Source organism: Lepidochelys kempii, chromosome 19 (assembly GCF_965140285.1).
Source record: "Lepidochelys kempii isolate rLepKem1 chromosome 19, rLepKem1.hap1, whole genome shotgun sequence".
Lineage (NCBI taxonomy): Eukaryota > Metazoa > Chordata > Testudines > Cheloniidae > Lepidochelys > Lepidochelys kempii.
Genome location: NC_136398.1, coordinates 18,618,418 through 18,638,483, shown reverse-complemented (window position 1 = coordinate 18,638,483; position 20,066 = coordinate 18,618,418). Strand labels below are relative to the sequence as shown.

At 47.3% G+C, this 20,066-nt stretch overlaps 1 protein-coding gene and 1 long non-coding RNA gene across 5 annotated transcripts; one reads left to right on the top strand and one right to left on the bottom strand.

Moving 5' to 3' along the window:
• Positions 1-582: 582 nt before the first annotated feature.
• CITED4 (Cbp/p300 interacting transactivator with Glu/Asp rich carboxy-terminal domain 4) lies at positions 583-2,891 on the bottom strand. 2 transcript variants are annotated; one of them, XM_073317411.2, is made up of 2 exons: positions 2,729-2,891; positions 583-2,512 (listed from the first exon to the last, which is right to left on the bottom strand). In XM_073317411.2, exons 1-2 carry the CDS (start codon positions 2,874-2,876, stop codon positions 1,899-1,901), a joined length of 762 nt encoding a protein of 253 aa, XP_073173512.2. In that variant the 5' UTR covers positions 2,877-2,891; the 3' UTR covers positions 583-1,898. The 2 variants fall into 2 exon arrangements, with proteins under 2 accessions (XP_073173512.2, XP_073173514.2); XM_073317413.2 differs by having other exon boundaries at positions 2,773-2,841.
• Positions 2,892-3,038: 147 nt separating this feature from the next.
• Positions 3,039-19,070, top strand: LOC140900427 (uncharacterized). 3 transcript variants are annotated; one of them, XR_013634832.1, is made up of 4 exons: positions 3,039-3,111; positions 11,219-11,292; positions 17,568-17,719; positions 18,410-19,070. It is a non-coding gene; the product is annotated as an uncharacterized LOC140900427 (long non-coding RNA). The 3 variants fall into 3 exon arrangements; XR_013634831.1 differs by having other exon boundaries at positions 3,057-3,529; XR_012155633.2 differs by having other exon boundaries at positions 3,057-3,828.
• The last annotated feature ends 996 nt before the right edge of the window (positions 19,071-20,066 follow it).

The following is a 20,066-nucleotide window of genomic DNA, read 5'->3' as shown; positions in this document are numbered from 1 at the left end:
GATGTGGATTCTTCTTTGTTCTCAACAGGAGATACTGGGTGGTGAATCCTGAAAGTCTAGCCCAGGGAGGGCAAGCAATTACAGAAGAGCCCAACCAATGTGTAAGAACAAGGCACCAGCAACTCATCCCAGACCCTTCCAGCTTGTCTGCACTAGGGTAATTTGCCCTTGTGAGTAATCCACCTTTTAGGAAAAAACCAGAGCAGTGTCTAGTAGCAGGGATTGCAGCTTAATGCTGTTAGAGGGGGTGCAGACCCCCCACTTTAGATTAAGCTTTAAGGGCTCAGATATAGTCCTGGGAATTTAGGCCATGGGCAGCCCTGTCATTGTAATATTGACATGTCTAGACATGACACTGAGGGGCCCGCTCCAAAGCCCAGACATCAATATGCATCTCTCCTTGTACACAGCTGTTGGACTAGGGTTGCCAACCCTTCACGATTAAGTTCTGGAGACTCCAGGACTTAAAGATTAATCTTAATTGAAGATTGTGTCATCTGATGAAACCTCCAAGAATACGTCCAACCAAAATTGGCAACCCCTAGCTCTGGCACATCTGATTAAACAAGCCACCAAGCAAGCTTGTCACTTAAGAGTTTTAGCTTTTATTTGAAAACGCATCTGTACATTCTCACTTCATCGATCAACAATGATGTGCTGCTCTGTGCTCTCAGCAGCAGGGGGCAGTAGCAACTAAAAGTTGACACAATGAGCTTTCCACTTTCCACAGCGCTTGGAAACAAGAGACAGAAGAGGAAACAAAAACCCACTAGCTTTTACATTTAACCTTTTCTGAGCAACGTAATTAAGAGTCAAGTCATCCTTTAATCACATGGGGTGGAAGGGAAGGGGGCTGGTTTACAAGGTCCTACATATTGATCACAAAATTATGCTGCTGAAATAACCTTGTGCATGGCTGTTTGGAAGAAACATGTAGCTGTTCCAGTCCTTTTTAAAAAGCCAGCGTCTTAAAACTGCAGTAAGCCCTTTCGTCATTCCCAACAGTCTCAAAGCCAAATAACGAAGGGAGCCCTTTCTAATAAATAATGATTAGAAAGAATAAATAAGATTAGGCCAAGAATATACAATTACATGGATTTTATTTGGTTTCAGAGGCAGAGAAAGTGGAGCTTGACTGCAGCTTTAAGCCTTACATCTGAATTAGCCTGAACACTTAGTTTTACAGTTGATTGGCTGTACAAGTTAAAAGATCCAAATTCTACAGAGGTTTAGGCACACTTGTATACATCACCCACCCCAGAGACACATTTTGTGCAGCTAAGACAATAGGATAGTAATAACCTGATGGAGGAGGGAAGTGATCCCTTTTCAAGTCAAAGTAGAAAAGTAAGATTCAAGACCTGTTAAACATCGTAGTATTGTGGGGAATGAAGGGATGTGATTTTAAGACAAAAAGCCAGCAACACCACAAAACCCAAACCCAAGCCCCTCTTTGCAAGGCGAGATACTGGAGGTTCAGACACACAAGCCATTAGAGGATTTTATCACAAATAAAGTTTGTGAACTTCACTGGCAACGCCAAACCCTAGAACAAGCCCACGAGTGGCAGCAGCACCGCGCTGTCCTTCTACCCTGGCACTTGGAAGCCTCGACATGGAAATTCACAAGCGTCACTTTAAGCAGTCCTTATTTCTGCCGAAGGCAGAACTTGTTCATACCACTTAGGATGATCCTACAGCGAGATTTCATCTTCACTCTGTCTGGGTCACCAGAACTGTCCTCCCCTCCCATTCCCAAAACAAGAAAAATAACTCCCACACGGAAAAGAGAAAGCAATCAAGTGCAAGCCATCAGCATCCAATGACTGTTTTTTTGGGAGGTGGTGGGAAAGAGGGGGAATCAAACCACCAAAAGGGAAAGACTGACCCCCAGGCACCTCAGCAGCTGATGGCACTGGGCTGCTGTTTGCTGACAAAGTCTGAGATGAAGTCAAATTCATTCTGTCCCAAGAAGAGCTCGGGCAGCTCCTGAATCCGGTCCAAACCCAGTTCCTGGACCAGAGACGTCAAGACCTCCTCATCTATGAGGTCGGTGTCCATAACATTCAAGGTCAGAGCGGGCGAGGGCATGTGCTGCATGCCAGGGTGCTGGCTGGGCACCACTCTGTACTGCGGCACCCCTGCCGCCATGGGGCCGCTGCTCACGCCCACCAGAGGGTGCCCTTGGTACTGGGTGTTGAGTTTCTGCAGGTGCATGCTGGCCATGAGCTGCTGAGCGCCCACGGGCCCCACGTAGGGCTGCGGCGCGCCCGGGCTGCCGAACATCACGGCGCTGGGGAGCGGGTGGTGGGCCACCTGCCCGCCGACGCTGGGTCTTGGCCGCAGGCTCCCATCCAGGCCGGCCCCGCCGTAGGGCAGCATCTGGCCGGCCGCCGGCAGAGTCCTGAGCCCGTGCGGGGGGGGGCCCTGCAGGCCGCCCAGGCGGTAGCTCTGGAGCCCACTCACGCCGTGGCTCATCGGCAGCATCCGGGGGTCGGCCATGGCGCGGGTCCCTGCAAGGCAACGGGGCGGTGAGGCGCTGCTCGGGAGCCCCCCCCCGGGACCGGCCCCCGCCCGGCCGCCCCGGAGCCCCCCCCCGGGACCGGCCCCCGCCCGGCCGCCCCGGAGCCCCCCCCTCGGGACCGGCCCTTCTCCCGCGGGGCGCCCAGGAGCCCCCCCTCCCGGGCTGCCGGGGAACCCGGGCAGAAGGTCCCCCGCCGGCCACGTACCCGAGCCCAGGGGCGCAGACTCCCCGGCCGGCAGCGACACCCACCCGCGGCTCCTCGCGATCGCCGTCCCCAGCGCCCGGCCTGCCGAGGCAGCCTTATATCCGCCGCGGGGGGGGCGTGGCCCGGAGCCCCGCCTCGCGCCTGCCATTGGTGCGCAGCTGCCGCGTCAGGTGGGCCCGCGGCCCCGCCCCTGCCGTGTGTGGGCGCGGGGCGGCGCGGGGCGGGGCGCAGGGGGCGGAGTTCGCCGAGGCCACGCCCCGCCCGCGCGGGGGCGTGTCCCGCTGGCCCGGCTGAGGCGCTGCGCGGGCCCAGCCCCCGCTGCCGAGCCCGGCCGCCCCGGGGCTGCTGAGGCCGCCGCCGGCTCCGCGAGGCCCCGCTCCCCGGTAGGGCTCGGGCCGCGCTGGCTCCTGCCCCGCGGCGGGGCGGCCCGGAGTCCACCGGCCTCCCCTGAGCGCGGCCGCCTGGGAGGCGGCAGTGGACGGAGCCGTCCCCGGGAAGCCTGGCCGCCTTCCCGCCTTCCCGCGGCCAGCACGCGCCAGGGCAGCCCGGCCGGAGCCGCGAAGTCAGTCAAGGGCCCCGGGAATTAGGCCCCTAAATACCGCTGCGGCCCTGGCCTGGCTGCCTCCCGTGCAGTGCGCTGCAGCTCCGGAGAGCTCCTGCTCAAGTAGATGGGTCAGTCTCCAAGGTGCCGCCACAAGTCCTCCTGTCCTGTCCGCGAAGACAGACTCACCCGGCGCTCCTCCGAGACCTGTCATGCTGCACGTGTAGGCTCTGGAACAGCAGGAGATGGCGAAGCTAAGCGTAACGGCCCCAGTTTAACTCTCCCCCTCGTTTGCACAATACGGTCTTTAACCACCCAGTTACATGCTGTTACTCAGATAGTACAATATTAACAGACAGATTTTTCTACAGGCTTCTAAGGTGCTTCTTGGATATGCAGAGGTTACACTGTACATCTTGTGTATTAATGAACCGAAGGAGAAAATGCTAGACGAGTGTATCAAAAGTTGTTCATTTACCTGTGTTATTTGAAAAACTAAACATCGGAAAAGGCTGTGTCACAAAGGGCAGCTGAGCATGTGCTGGCAACCTTAACTCTGGTATTCTTGACTTACAAATGCTTAACCATGCGCTCGCTCTCTCTTACTGTGTTATTTTTTATTGAATATCCAATTATTGTGCTTTCTAACAACAGTTCAGATCAGATAAGGCACATGAGCCAGCAGCCCAAGACTTAAGCATCTGGGGTTGTTTATTTCTTGTGAAAAGCCAATAACTTTTACACCTACCTCCAACTTGTGCAACAGAGCCCAAGGTTATTGACCTTTGGGACATGTTGCAAAGACTTCTTTGTTTAAACGGGCTTTTGCCTTACCAGGTGTTTGGGATGGGTTTCTGGTGGTGTTTGGAGGTGTGTGATTGTCAGTCCTCTAATTGACAATGAGTCCGTTGTTTAATTATATAATGATTGGTTTTTTACCTTAGAGATTTTGACAAGTGCATTTTATAAATTCAATAAATACTCATACCTACACACATACATATATACATACATCTCTGCACAAACACCCACATACATCCACACACCCTAGGGATCAGCCTAGAGTAAAGAACAAAGGTTTGTAGCCTAGTATAAATGTGGGGAGTGTCGAAGCTTGCCTTTATAAACATGTTAAGTATGAGCTAATTGGCAATCAGTTTTTAAGGTAAAAAAAATTTAGTGTTTATACCACCCAGCCGTGCGCAGTGCACACACCCACACACACCCACCATGGCCCTGATCCTGTAACTGGCTCCATGTGGGCAGACCCCTGTGTCCGTACAGAGGGGACTTGAATGGGTCTCCGTACAGAAGCAGGAGTTTGCATATGTGATAAGCTGTAACATTGAGGCTTATGTATGTATTCATGGTCCAAAAATATGGTGAATGCAGAGTTCAGGTTGACCGTCAGTCTTGTGCCCTTCCAGAATGCCCAGTAACACCTATGCTTAAACCTCTGAAAGCTAGGAACTGAAGAGCTATAAAAAGAAAAGGAGTACTTGTGGCACCTTAGAGACTAACCAATTTATTTGAGCGCATCCGATGAAGTGAGCTGTAGCTCACGAAAGCTTATGTTCAAATAAATTGGTTAGTCTCTAAGGTGCCACAAGTACTCCTTTTCTTTTTGCGAATACAGACTAACACGGCTGTTACTCTGAAGAGTTATAGTCTTCCACACTATACCTTCACGTAAGCTTAATTCTACCCCTTTGCAAAAGGCCTAAGAGTTTCTCCCCACACTACTCCTGTGAACTTTCACCACTGTCCTCTACTTGCTCTGGAAGGATACAGTCCTCTGAGAGGAATGTGTTGGGGGATGGCTCAAAAGAGGCGGAGTTAAGGTTATGTGTGGGAGGTTATGTGGTTATGTGGGAGAGACATTACCATATTTCTGGTTTCAGAGTAGCAGCTGTGTTAGTCTGTATTCGCAAAAAGAAAAGGAGTACTTGTGGCACCTTAGAGACCAACAAATTTATTTGGGCATAAGCTTTCGTGAGCTACAGCTCACTTCATCGGATGCATTCCATATTTCTGTATTTTCTGGTTTTCAGAGATTTGTGTTTGTTTTACTGTAACTCTTTATTTCCTAGTTTTTAAAGTATTTGATGTTCTGAAAGGGAACAAGACACTGTTGGTTGACCGTAACTCTGTGTTAACAGAGTTTTTGGGAAGTGAATTTCCCTTGTTTTTTGAGGAAATGGAGGTAGTAAGGGAGGCATGGCTGAAAGACACCTGTAAGGGAGGTGGGGGGATGAGGGATCTCTCTGGGAACATCTCACTGACACTCAGCTACCAACTCTGCCCTCCTTCTGGCCTCTCCATGCCTCAGGAGGCAGGAGAGGTCATGGGGAGGCAGGAAGGTGGTGACTGATAGGCTGTGAGGAGCACATCTACCAGCTGGGGACATCAGTGGAGAGTGGAGGAGAGCATGGTGGGGAAGAGGCTCTGCACAAGTCTGTTTAGTATAGGATAATAGGAGAGGGGTGAAGTGGCCCATTCATCTCAATGGGAATTTTCTTGGCTGAGTAAGAACCCCCTGAGAGATGCATACTGCCTGGCACAACATAAGAATATAAGAGCGGCCATACTGGGACAAAGCAAAGGTCCATCTAGCCCAGTATCCTGTCTTCCAGCAGTGGCCAATGCCAGGTGCCACAGAGGGAATGAACAGAACAAGTAATCATCAAGTGATCCATCCCCTGTCGCCCATTCCCAGCTTCTGGCAAACAGAGACTAGGGACACCATCCCTGCCCATCCTGGCTAATAGCCATTGATGGACCTATCCTCCATGAATTTATCTAGTTCTTTTTTGAACCTGTTATAGTCTTGGCCTTCACAACATCCTCTGGCAAGGAGTTCCACAGGTTGACTGTGCATTGTGTGAAGAAATACTTCCTTTTGTTTGTTTTAAACCTGCTGCCTATAAATTTCATTTGGTGACCCCTAGTTCTTGTAAATGAGAAGGAGTAAATAATACTTCCTTTTTACTTTCTCCACACCAGTCATGATTTTATAGACCTCTATCGTATCACCCCTTAGTCGTCTCTTTTCCAAGCTGAAAAGTCCTGGACTTATTAATCTCTCCTCATATGGAAGCTGTTCCATACTCCTAATAATTTTTGTTGCCCTTTTCTGCACGTGTTCCAATTCCAATAGATCTTTTTTGAGATGGGGCAACTACATCTGCATGCAGTATTCAAGATATGGGTGTATCATGGATTTATATAGAGGCAATATGATATTTTCCGTTTTATCTGTCCCTTTTTTAATTCCAACATTCTGTTGGCTTTTTTGACTGCTGTTGTACATTGAGTGGATATTTTCAGAAAACTATCCACAATAACTCCGAGAACTCTTCTGTGAATGGTAACAGCTAATTTAGACCCCATCATTCTAGGGGTTAACCACACTGTTAACCCCCTTTTCCAGATCATTTATGAATATGTTGAATAGGACTAGTCCCAGTACAGACCCCTGGGGGACACCACTATTTACCTCTCTCCATTTTGCAAACTGAGCATTTATTTCTATCCTTTGTTTCCTATCTTTTAACCAGTTACTGATCCATTAGAGGACCTTCCCTCTTATCCCTCTAAGGCTCCGTGTTTGTCACGGAAGTCATGGATTCCGTGACTTTCTGTGACTTCTGTAGCGGCCGTTTGGCTGGCCCCACAGCTGCTTGAGCAGCTCGGGCAGCCCCTGGGCCAGTCACACCAGCTGCTGCTGGGGCAGTCTCCGGCCCCCCTGACCCCCAGCAGCAGAAGTTTGGGTGTGTGTGTGGCGGGGGACTCAGGGCTAGGGATTAGGGTGCAGGGCAGTGCTTGCCTGGGGGGGGGGGCTCCCCAGAAGGGTGACAGAAACTCCCCTCCCTCAGCTCCTAGCTCCTTGTGCAGCCTCCACCCACACGCTGCGCGCATAGCTCCCATTAGCCATGGTTCCCAGCTTGGGGCAGAGGCAGCATGTGGAGCTAGGAGCTGGAGGTTGCTGCTTCCCAGGAGCTGGGTAGGGAATCTGCTCCAGCACCACCAAACTTGACACCCCCCCCCAGCACCCCCAGCTGCCTGCCCCAAGCACCCCCAGCACCCCCTCCAGCACCTATGATGCCCCCCTGAATACCCATGGTGCCCCTCCTGGCCTTGACCCCCATGGCGCCCCCCTGGGCCGTGCCCCCCCTGAACACCCACATCCCCGCCCCCCCCGGGTCACAACCCCCCAGCACCTGCGGCATCCCCCCAGGTGGTGCCGTCCAAAGTACCCGTGGCGCCCCCACAAGCTCTCTCCCAAGTTTTAGAGGTATGTAGTAAAAGTCATGGACAGGTCACAGGGCCATGAATTTTTTTTACTGCCCGTGACCTATCCATGACTTTTACTAAAAATAGCCATGACTAAAACATAGCCTTACCCATGACAGCTTACTTTCCTCAAGAGCCATTGGTGAGGGATCTTGTGAAAGGCTTTCTGAAAATCTAAGTACACTATGTCCACTGGATCCCCCTTGTCCACATGCTTGTTGACCCCCTCAAAGAATTCTAGTAGATTGGTGAGGCAGGATTTCCCTTTACAAAAACCATGTTGACTCTTCCCCAACAAATTATGTTCATCTACGTGTCTGACAATTTTGTTCTTTACCATAGTTTCAACCAGTTCGCCCGGTACTGAAGTCAGGCTTATTGACCTGTAATTGCCGGGATCACCTCTGGAGCCCTTTTTAAAAATTGGCGTCACATTAGCTATCGTCCAGTCATTTGGTACAGAAGCGGATTTAAATGATAGGTTACAAACTACAGTTCTGCAATTTCACATTTCAGTTCCTTTAGAACACTTGGGTGAATACCATCTGGTCCTGGTGACTTATTACTGTTTAGTTTATGAATTTGCTCCAAAACCTCCTCTAATGACACCTCAATCTGGGACAGTTCCTCAGATTTGTCACCTAAAAAGAGTGGCTTGGGTTTGGGAATCTCCCTCACATCCTCAGCTGTGAAGACCGATGTGAAGAATTCATTTATTTTCTCCACAATGGCCTTGTCGTCCTTGAGTGCTCCTTTAGGCTCTTGATCATCCAGTGGCCCTACTGCTTTAGCAGGCTTCCTGCTTCCGATGTACTTAAAAAAATTTTGCCATTACTTTTTGAGTCTGTGGCTAGCCATTCTTCAAATTCTTTTTTGGCCTTCCTAATTGTATTTTTACACTTCACTTGGCAAAGTTTATGCTCCTTTCTATTTTCCTCACCAGGATTTACCTTCCACTTTTTAAAGGGCACCTTTTTGCCTCTCGCTGCTTCATTTACTTTGTTGGTTAGCCATGGTGGCACTTTTTTGATTCCCTTCCTATGTTTTTTAATTTGGGGTATACATTTAAGTTGAGCCTCTATTATGGTGTCTTTAAAAAGTTTCCATGCAACTTGCAGGGATTTCACTTTTGGCACTGTACCTTTTAATTTCTGTTTAACTAACTTCCTCATTTTTGTGTAGTTCCCCTTTCTGAAATTAAATGCTATCATGGTGCGCTGCTGTGGTGTTTTCCCCGCCACAGGGATGTTAAATTTAATTATATTATTTCACTATTACCAAGCCGTCCGGCTATATTCACCTCTTGGACCAGATCCTGTGCTCCACTTAGGACTAAATCAAGAATTGCCTGTCCTCTTGTAGGACTAGCTGCTCCAAGAAGCAATCATTTAAGGTGTTAAGAAACTTTATCTCTGCTTCCAGTCCTGAGGTGACATGTGCCCAGTCAATATGGGGATAGTTGAAATCCCCCATTATTATTAAGTTTTGTATTTTTATTGTCTCTCTAATCTCCCTGAGCATTTCACAAAAGTTCTAAGAGGTGTGCACTGACCCTTTCATCTCAAGGGGTGTTCTTCTCCTTCTCCCAAAGCCTGCCCCAGCCTCTGGTGCAGAATACCTATTTTCAAGACAATCTCCCTCTGCATATAGACTTTAGAGCAATTTGAATATTGAAATCAGTTTCTTACTGGGGGCAGAGGGAGCCTGTATCTGAGGAACCCCTTGACCCAATGTCCCCGTATTTGTGGAACCCCTTGATCCAATGTCCCCCCTTTTGTGGCATAGCAGTAGTTAAGATAGTTTCACTATGGACCATGGATGTTAGAGCATTTTGAAAACTAAATGAAATATTGTGCGGAGGCTGTGTGTCGGAGAACCCTTGGTCAAATGACCTCAAATTTGCACCACAAACTCTACCCCAGCACCTGTTGTACACCTGTGCTCACCTCTCCGTCAGTCAGCCGCTAGGTCCCACTCCTTCTGGCCCCTCCATGTCCCCGGTAATCTTGAAGGGAAGAGGAGGGAAGTTAGTGGGTCAGTGAGGAGTGCATGAACCAGCTGGAAAAAGGGAGGGGCAGGAGAGTGGAGATGCAGAGTCCCCCTTCCAGATCTGGACCTAGCGGATGAGAAATTGGCTTGGCAGCACAGGAGGCTCAGAGAGGCTTGATGTGTCCCATTCATCTCCATGAGAGGTTCTCAGGCGAAAGAGAACAAACACCAGTTGGTGATGAAAGAAGCCTGAAACAATAGCTCTCAGATGTGTGAGCTGCTCTGTTCATCTCAGTGAGTGTTCTCATCCCCCTCCCATTGGCTTTTTGTGCCTGTCCTGTACACCAAGCATGTCTATTCTCAGTTCACCAACCCTATTTCAGTGCTTTGTGCCCAATGGAGACACCAAACATGTCTATTCCCAGTGCCTGACATAGATCTGGTCTGTCATGCCTGGTGCTGCCCAGCAGGAGTTCAGCAAGCCTCTCTGAGCAGAGAAGTGATTTATCCTGGCGGTGACGCTTGCACTGGCCTCTCTGGTGCTATTTTCAGTTTGCCAGCGAGAGCCTGGCCCCACACCATCATACTGGGCTTCAATTCCTGGCCAGATTACTGCCCACCAAACTGTCCCAGGGAGAGACTCTGGCCAATGGGTAGATGGCATTGGGGTACACTTGCAGGGTGTTGAACTTCCTTAAAAGTGCACATGCCACTCACGCTTCCAACAGGAGCCCCATCATGGCACCACAGACAAAGCAAAGGCAGGCTTGCCTCCTAAAGAAACAATTCCAACTCTTGGTCTTTGCTTGGCCCCGGAGCCACTGCACACACGCCCCTCTCTCTCTGGGTAGAGCTACACTGGCAGCGAAGGTGTCATTGCGGCACGACTAGGCATACCAGCACTAACTTGAATCTAGCTGGCAGAGGTGACGATAACAGGGTTGAGGTGGCAGCACAAGCTAGTCATGTGGGTATGTACTTGGTCTGGTAACTCCTGCTACTACATCTACACTAGTATTGTTATCTACGCTAGGTAGGTTACAGCTAGCACGGATATGCCGACCTACCCGCACGACAATCACACCTTCACCTGCCGTGTAGATTTAACCTGTTTGTCACCCAGTAATTGTCTGTGTGGGTAATTTTTCCATTATAGTTATAACCATAGTGGTATAATTTTGTTAGTAAAATTCCCCATATAAATAAGCCCTCACAAAGGAGTTTCAGAGGAAACAATAGCTTGTAGAAATGTGAACTCTGTAAGCAGAGGTGCTAAAACTTTTATACTGCAATCATTTTAAAAGTATGTCCTGGGCATTGGTAACATTCAGTAGCTGAGCAAAGGGGCAGTCCAATGATGTACATTTATGAGGGTCAGTGTAGAGTTATGTTTGCAGAAGAATATAATTTAGAGATGCTCCCTCATAAGGGACAGTATTATGAACATAGGAATTTGGAGATGTGCCATGGAGGCAGGGGTTGAGAACACCACATGGCTGTGTGCAGCAGTTCACCAGAGAGGTTCTCCAGTTTGTTTTAGTAAAGTTGTATTCCTTTTTCATTCACTGCTTTGTTATTTAATGAACCCCAGGATTGTTACATGGTGTCAGAAATGCTGAATGAGAAGGAAACTGCAGTCATTCTGAAATTAACTTCTGTATTTTCAGCTGAAAACAGAGACAAAGGGAGGCACCAGAGAAGCACATGGAGCACCAGGCACAAAGGCTTTTGCATGTATGTGGTGAGTACAATAGTAGCTTGACTAGCTTAAGGGGGAAAAAGCCAAAAATGGATGTGTTGCAACCTCCGTCCAGTCTGCAATTGTCAGGCAATGTTGCAGAGAACTGGAAAAAAATCAGAGATTTGAATTGTATTTAGCAGCCATAGGGGCAGAGGAGAAAAATGATAAAGTGAAATCATCAATCTTTTTGCATGTTGTTGGGGAGGAAGCTTTGGATCATATTTATAACAAGTTTGAAGAAGGTGAAAGAGTGAAGTTAAGTAAAATACTGACTAAATTTGAGGAACATTCATGCTAAAAAGGAATGAAACCTTTGAGACACACTCATTTTTTACCTGCATGCAAAAAACTGATGACACCATAGAGCAAGAATTAAGGAAACTCAGTAAAACCTGTGACTTTGGTGAGCTGACAGAGTCTCTGGTCAGAGATAGACTCATTTGTGGCATTAAAGACAAGGTGTTAAGAGAGAGAGAGAGATATGATAGAGGTCTATAAAATCATGAGTGGTGTGGAGAAAGTGAATAAGGAAAAGTTATTTACTTGTTCCCATAATATAAGAACTAGGGTCCACCAAATGAAATTAATGGGCAGCAGGTTTAAAACAAATAAAAGGAAGTTCTTCTTCACTCAGTGCACAGTCAACGTGTGGAACTCCTTGCCTGAGGAGGTTGTGTAGGCTAGGACTATAACAGGGTTTAAAAGAGAACTAGATAAATTCATGGAGGTTAAGTCCATTAATGGCTATTAGCCAGGATGGGTAGGGAATGGTGTCTGTAGCCTCTGTTTGTCAGAGGTGGAGATGGATGGCAGCAGAGAGATCACTTGATCATTACCTGTTAGTTTCACTCCCTCTGGGGCACCTGGCATAAGCCACTGTTGGCAGACAAGATACTGGGCTGGATGGACCTTTGGTCTGACCCAGTATGTCCGTTCCTACGTTCTAGACTGCTCCATGAAGGAGACTCAACTTTAGAAAAAGTTCACCAAATAAGCAGGGCAGCAGAAACAGTGAAAGCACAAGCCAAAGAGCTGAATTCACCCAAAGAGGTTATCTACATACTAAGTACTAAAGAACATAGCCAGAATAGGTCAAATCAAAGAGTGGAACCACTTGTTATGAAAACCACTGCTAGGGGAAGACTGGGTACAGATGATCATGTAGAAGTTGTGTATCACAGCATTGCCCCAAACAGTGTGTTGCCTTTGGGAAAACAATCATTTTCCAAAATGCTTTGTAGATCCCAAATGCAGAAAAGTCAAGTGTATTCAGTTAAAGACAATCTGGTTGAGGTGTTCTTCATAGACATCCTGGGGTCTAGCAAGCCTGATGGGAAGGACTGGATACTGCCTATGACTGTGAATGGAACAATTATTCCACTGCAATTGGACACAGGAGCTCAGGTTAATATTCTGTCTGAACAAGATTATGAGAGACTGGAAATAAAACCAAAACGGGGACTAACAAAAATAAAAGTCACTGGATATTCTGTAAGAAGTGTATCAGTGAAGGGGGAGGTGCATTGCTAGCATCAACCATAAAAACACCATGTACAGGCTCCCGTTCATTGTAGTGCCAAAAGAGGTTACACGAGTTTTAGGGCTGACTGCATGTGAGAAACTCAATCTGGTAAAATGGGTGCTTTCACTACAAGACCATATTGAACCTGGCTATGAAGCACTCATTCAAGAATATGATGATCTGTTTCAAGGATTGGGCTGCTTGCAGGATGAACATACAATCCGGATCAACAAGCAGGTCTCTCCAGTTATCCATCCCTGTAGAAAGATGCCATTTGTACTCTGTGATAAACTCAAGGCTGAGCTTGCAAGGATGGAAGCAATGCAAGTAATAAAAAAATTGAAGAGCCAACGGAATGGGTGAGCTCCCTACTCATTGTGGAGAAAAGTAAGGACCAGCTACGCATATGCTTAGATCCGAGAGACTCAACCAGGCTATACAAAGAGAACATTTCAAATTACCAACCAGAGAAGAGATTATGGCTCAGTTTACAAATGCTCAATATTTCACTAAATTGGATGCCTCTTCAGGTTTTTGGCAGCTAAAATTAACTGAAGAAAGTTCAAAACTATGGACATTTAATACCCTATTTGGGAGATACAGATTCTTCCACTTACCCTTCGGCATAGCTTCAGTACCAGAAGTGTACCATAAAACCGTACATATGATCTATGATCATATTAATGGTGTTGATACCTCAATGGATGACATAATCATCTGAGGGTCAACAAAAGAGGGACATGACTATAGACTTCGGGAAGTCTTGGATGCAAACTTGAATAGGGTTGCCAAATTTGGCTGGGTGTATTCCTGGAGGTTTCATCACATGACATAATCCTGGAGGGGTGGCAACCCTAAACTTGAAATTAAATTGCGAGAAATGTGTTTTAGGGGTTACAGAACTGACTTTTTTGGGGAGGACATTCTTTCCAACGAAGGTTGGAAATTTCCAAGGAAGATTTCAGCCATTGAAATGACGCCACTTCCCCAGTCAAAGAAAGATGTTCAGTGTTTTCCTGGGAATGGTTAATTATCTTGGAAACTGAACCAAGAGCCAGTGTTGAAGGTCTATGCACCAGGAAGGCCTATTAAAAATCTTCAAAGATGCTTCACAGTCTGGGTTAGGTGCAGTGATTTTACAGAAGCATGAAGATTGTTGGCAGTCAGTGGCATATGCATTCAAATCACTGACTGAGGCAGAAACCAGATACTCACGGATTGAAAAGGAGCTTTTAAGAATATTGTTTGCCTGTGAGAGATTTAATCAGTATATTTATGGAGAGACAGTCGAAGTTGAAATGGATGCAAGCCCCTGATATTGTTATTTAGCAAACTGCTAAATGTCTGTTCCTTAAGGATTCAAAGAATGATGATAAAGCTGCAAAAGTATGATTTGGTTGTGACCTACACACCCAGTAAATTCATGTTCACTGCAGATGCACTTTCCAGAGCACTTTCATGGTCTGTGTGTATAAAAACATCTGTATTTTCCACAGTATGCATCCGATAAAGTGAGCTGTAGCTCACGAAAGCTTATGGTCAAATAAATTGGTTAGTCTCTAAGGTGCCACAAGTCCTCCTTTTCTTTTTTCCAGAGCAGTGGCTCCCATGGAACCAGAAAAGACTTTAAAGACAGAGATGCAAGCCTATGTAGAACTGATTGTAAAGTCAATTTCCATAGCTAACAGGAAACTGCAACAAATAAGAGAGGAAATGGAGAAAGATGAATCGTTGGGAATCCTTAAAGAAGTGATAATTAAAGGGTGGCCTGAAGAAATAAGCAGTTGCTGTCCAAATATAAGAGACTATTGGAACTGCAGACATGAACTTACTGTGATAGATAGGGTGATTTTCAAGGGCAGTAAGGTTGTATTTCCAATGAGCCTCTGAAAAGAAATGCTACAGAAGATCAACGAGGGTCGTTTAGGAATTGAGAACTGCAAACAAGGAGCAAAAGAGGTTCTGTGTTGGTCGTGGATCAATCACAACATTACTAGCATGGTAGGAAACTGCTTTTCATCCTTGAAATACAAGCCATGCCAACAGGCAGAGCCGCTGAGACTTCATCCAGTTCCACAAAGACGTTATAAGAAGGTAGGCACTGACCTACTTACCTGGCAATTAAAGGATTATTTAATAGTCACAGATTATTATTCTCTGTATTCAGAAATCTGCACACTGCACAGCACTAAAGTAAGTCAGTGACAGCCGGCACAAAGTGAATCTTCTCCAGATGTGGAATTCCAGATGAAATCTTTAGTGACAATGGGCTGCAATTTTCCAGTGCAGATTTGCGATTTGCCCTAGATTGGGGTTTTTATCACAAAACATCAAGTCCAAATCACCCCCAGTCAAATGGACGTGTGGAAAGGTCTATATGGACAGTCTTCTTCTTCTTAGTGTGTGTGCAATGTGTCTCAAGTGGCATGTGGCATGTGACCATCAACAAATTTGGTCCACTGGTTGGATCATTAGCTTCCCCGGCCAGGGCTGGGTACTGACACAGAGCAAGACATGAATGCTGATCCATGACCTCCTATACGGAGAGTAAAAAACCGTACGAAAAAGACTTTTGACAGTGGTGATGATTTGTATAAAGCTTTATTGGTTTACTGAAGTACATCTCTGGAGAATGGCTTTTCTCCAGCTGAGCTGTTAATGGGAAGAAAGATCAAATCTAATTTACCAATTAGTGATAACTTGCTGAAATCTCATAATAATGAAACCATATGGAAGATGAAAGAAAATCAGAAGTGGAAGCAGAAATATTGTTTTGACAGAAGGGCCCGTGATCTCCCATCTCTTAGCTCAGGTGATGGAGTGTGCCTGAGGACTCACACCTCTAGTACTTGGGGCCAAAAGGATACCATTAAGGAGCAGCTGCATCCAAGGTCCTATGTAGTCCGGACAGACCAAGAGGACACATTTGGACATAATCAAAGGGATTTATGAGTAATCCCATAAAATTCCAGCACATTGACAGTTGAGGTGGACTCTGGCATTTCCCATCTGACTGATCCTTTATCATCAGTGCACAAAGGAGAAACCATCAAGGAACAAGGGAACAACTCAGACGCTAATGAGAGGCTGATACTGAGAAGATCAGAGCGGGAGATTAAACATCCTGAAAGACTCATAGAGACTTGCTAATGTGCCTGGAGAAGAGGTATTTGAGGAAAGTGAGTGATAAAGACTCACTTGAGAGTAATGTGTCGGTAACCTCTCCTCTCTGGTAGTTGACATATTTGGTTTAAGGAAATGTACTATATGGGTTGAGAATTTAATGCATGTGTTATTAGATAGTTGTTAGCTGTTTATGTGTATGTATATAAGGGTGACTTTTTTTTTCCTGAAGAGGGAAGCTGTAGAGATATGTTTGTAGAAGATTATAATTTAGAGACACTCCCTCATAAGGGACTGTATTATGAACATAAGAATTTGGAGATGTGGAGGCGGGGGTTGGGAACACCACATGGCTGTGTGCAGTAGTTCACTACAGAAGCTCTCCAGTTTGTTTTATTAAAGTTTTATTCCTTTCTCAGTCACTGGTTTGTTATTTCATGAACCCTAAGATCATTACAGTCAGAGCCTTAGAACTGTATTTTGGGAACCCCTTGACCAAATGACTCCCAATTTATCCCAAAATATCTGCCCCAGCTCCCATTGTGATACAGTTTTCAAGACAAATCTCCCTGTGCATGTGGATTTGAGAGCAAACTGAATATTTAAATCAGATACTTATTGTGGGGAGGGCTGTATCTGAGGAATCCCTTGACCAAATGACTCCAGATTTGCACTAACTTGCCCCTTGATGCTGATGAGGCACAGATATTTTAAAAACAAGCTGAGCATCTGGATTTTAGAAGTCTTTGGAATATCTATATTGAACGAAAAAGCTCTGTTCTTGGGGCCGAACTTCCCAGAGAAGCCCCTTTGTCGTCTCCCACCCAAAGAAGCACGAGGCCTTGTCTACACTGGCAAGTTTCTGTGCAGTAAAGCAGCTTTCTTAGCGGTAACTCCTGAGGAGTCACGCTGCCAAGCCATGTAGTACACAGAAACTGCACAGCAGCAGCACTGTAAAAAACTACCCCGACGAGAGGCGTACAGGTTTCTGTACCAGGGCTACAGGGCCGTGGTCCCATGTAGACACCGTGGTGATCACAGCACTGCGACTGGCCTCCGGGAGGTGTCCCACAATGCCTGTTCTTGCCTCTCTGGTCATGGGTTTGAACTCTGCTGCCCTGCCCTCAGGTGACCAACCGTCATCCCCACCCCGTATATTCCTTTGGAATTTTGAAAGTCCCCTTCCTGTTGGCTCGGTGACGCATGCAATGGTCTCAGCACATCCTTCCAGGTGGCCAGGCCTGCTCCACACACCAGGCGATCCCCCGCTTGGAGCAATGCCGAGCTGCTGGACTTCATCGGCATTTGGGGAGAGGAGGCTGTCCAGTCCCAGTTGCGCTCCAGCCATAGGAATTATGATACCTACAGACAGATTTCACAGTGCAGGAGAGAAAGGGGCCATGACCAGGACACATTGCAGTGCAGAGTCAAAGTGAAGGAGCTGCAGAAAGCCTATCACAAGGCGCAGGAGGCAAACCGCTGCTCCAGCACTGTGCCCACGAGCTGCTGGTTCTACAAAGAGCTGGACGCAATACTCGGTGGCGACCCCACCTCCACTGTAAAGGCCACTGTTGCATCCGATGAAGTGAGCTGTAGCTCACGAAAGCTTATGCTCAAATAAATTTGTTAGTTTCTAAGGTGCCACCCAGGGAAACCCATAGGCAGAGGATGACTCTGAGGTCAGAGATGCATGCAGCCAGGAGCTCTTTTCTACCCCGGAGGAGGCTAGCCGGTCACAGCTGTCAGATCTTGGCGAAGCGCAAACAGGAGAGGAGGCCCCTGGTAAGTGGATTTGATTTTGGGAATTGCTGAAGCGAGTTGTTGGGGCAGGAGGGTTGCAGACAGCATGCTTGTGTCTGTATGATGCGCGTACCACTTCATGCCTAGACTGAGCGGTGGAACAGGGAGTTGATTGACTCCCTCACTTCACTTCATGGGAATCTGCCTCAGAGATCTCCAGGAAACTCTCATGGAGATACTGTGCAATCCGCTGCTGCAGGTTCTTCGGCAGAGCTGCTTTGTTTCTTGCCCCATTAACGTCTGCGCCACTCTGCCATCACTGGCGGGGGACCATTGCTGCACGCAGGGGAGCTGCATAAGGGCCAGGCAGAAACCGCAGACTTGGAGAAGACCCTTCCTTGATTCCCTGCTCACCCTCAGCAGCGGGGTATCTTCCGTAATGAACACAGCCTGTGGAAAATGTGGGGACAGGAATGATTATCAGGCCCCCACTACGGTGCTGGCTCTCCCCAACAGCCACAAGCCCAGTGTACAGCAGGGTCCAGGAACACTGACTTACCCTGCCCTGCGGCTACTCACCATTTTGGGGGTCTTGTGGCTCATGTGTGTGTGCCTGGGGTCAGCCAGTTAGTGACAGGTATGTGAATAGTGGCTGTGTTTTATCACTGAATCAGTGTTCTCTGTATTGCAAACAATACTTCTCTTGTAAAATGTTGCATTTTGGCTTCACAGAAATGACCTTGGGAACCCAGCCTCCCTCTTTATTATTGCTAGCTGAATGGCTGTGCAGAATTACAAAGAGGCCACGAAGAACTAAGGAGGACTTTCTGTGTGAGGTTATGATGCACTCCACCACCGAGAAACAGGAATTGAAGGAGTGGCAGGACAACGAGAAGAGGGACCGAAAGGAGAATGCGGCGTGCCAGAATGAAGCCATGGAGCAGCTCTTAAACGTTATGGAGTGCCAAGTGGTCACACTCCAGGTGATCCTAGCACTGTAAACCAAGCAGCTCTGTGCACACTCTCCCCTGCAGCCACTGTCACAAAACTCTTTCCCACATGCCCCCCAGACACCGCTAACACACTCTTATCAACCTCCTGCTTCCAGTCTGTATCCACGGCATTCCACTCCTGCCCCATCACAGTCCAGCCCTGCGGACTCCCAGTACCCACTGCACTCAACACCTGTCCCTCTGCAGTTTAGCCCTGTTGAAGTACGGCACCGCTGCATTGTACTCCAAAGGAGAAGGTTGGATATGATCCCTGGACATACACAAATCGTTAGCCGTCCCGGGACCCCACCTCCTCCTGGGACTTTCCCTTCCCCCTCAGTGCTGATGTGTTTTTTTGTTTGTCTCTCTCCTCTGGTGGTTGTTTTTTAATAAAATAATTGTGTTGGTTTGAAAGCAATCTTTATTCTATTAATTGAAAGCAAACAGAGCCCTGCAAAGCAACAGACAATTATCTTAAACCTTCATATTGCATTGTCTGCACCAATCACAATCACCTCCTAGAATTACAAGCACTGCACCCCCTAGCATAGCAACAATATTAGTGGCTTTCCGCTTCAAATTGCTGCCTCAAGGCATCCCTGATCCTTATGGCCCTGCGCTGCGCCCCTCTAATAGCCCTGGTCTCTGGCTTTTCCAATTCAGCCTCCAGGCACTGAGCTTCAGCGGTCCAGCCCTGAGTGAAGCTTTCATGCTTCCCTTCACAAATATTATGGAGTGTACAGCACGCAGCTATAAGCATAGGAATATTGTAATCAGCCAGGTCCAGCTGCCCATAGAGGCAGCACCAGTGGGCCTTTAAGCGGCCAAAAGCACACTGAACAGTCATTTTGCACTTGCTCAGTGTTAGGATATAGATATTCAGGCCTGTCTGTAAAGGCCTATACTCTAAGAATTTAGGTGTATTCTTATCACTTAGAATAAAAGAAAGAATCAAAATCACTGTCTGCCGGTGTAAGGGCCTTCTCTTACTGTGACAGTCTGAGGCCCTGCTCTTAGGCTAAGGCCTTTGGCTAAGCAGCCATAAGCTGGGAAGCGAATGGTCACATTCCAAACTAGTCACATTGAAATAAGGCAATCTGGGGCTGTTAGAAAGGTGATCTGGCCTATCACCTCCAGAGAAAGGGAAGTGCCTAGAAGATGTAAAAGGAAACTTAGTTTGTTAGCATCCTGTCTGGCAAGAACTCACTTATCAATATCTTGGATTTGAAATCCTCATTTCTGTGTTGTTCTATCACTGTAGTCCCCACTTCCCTATTCGCAAAAAGAAAAGGAGTACTTGTGGCACCTTAGAGACTAACCAATTTATTTGAGCATAAGCTTTCGTGAGCTACAGCTCACTTCATCGGATGCATACCGTGGAAACTGCAGCAGACTTT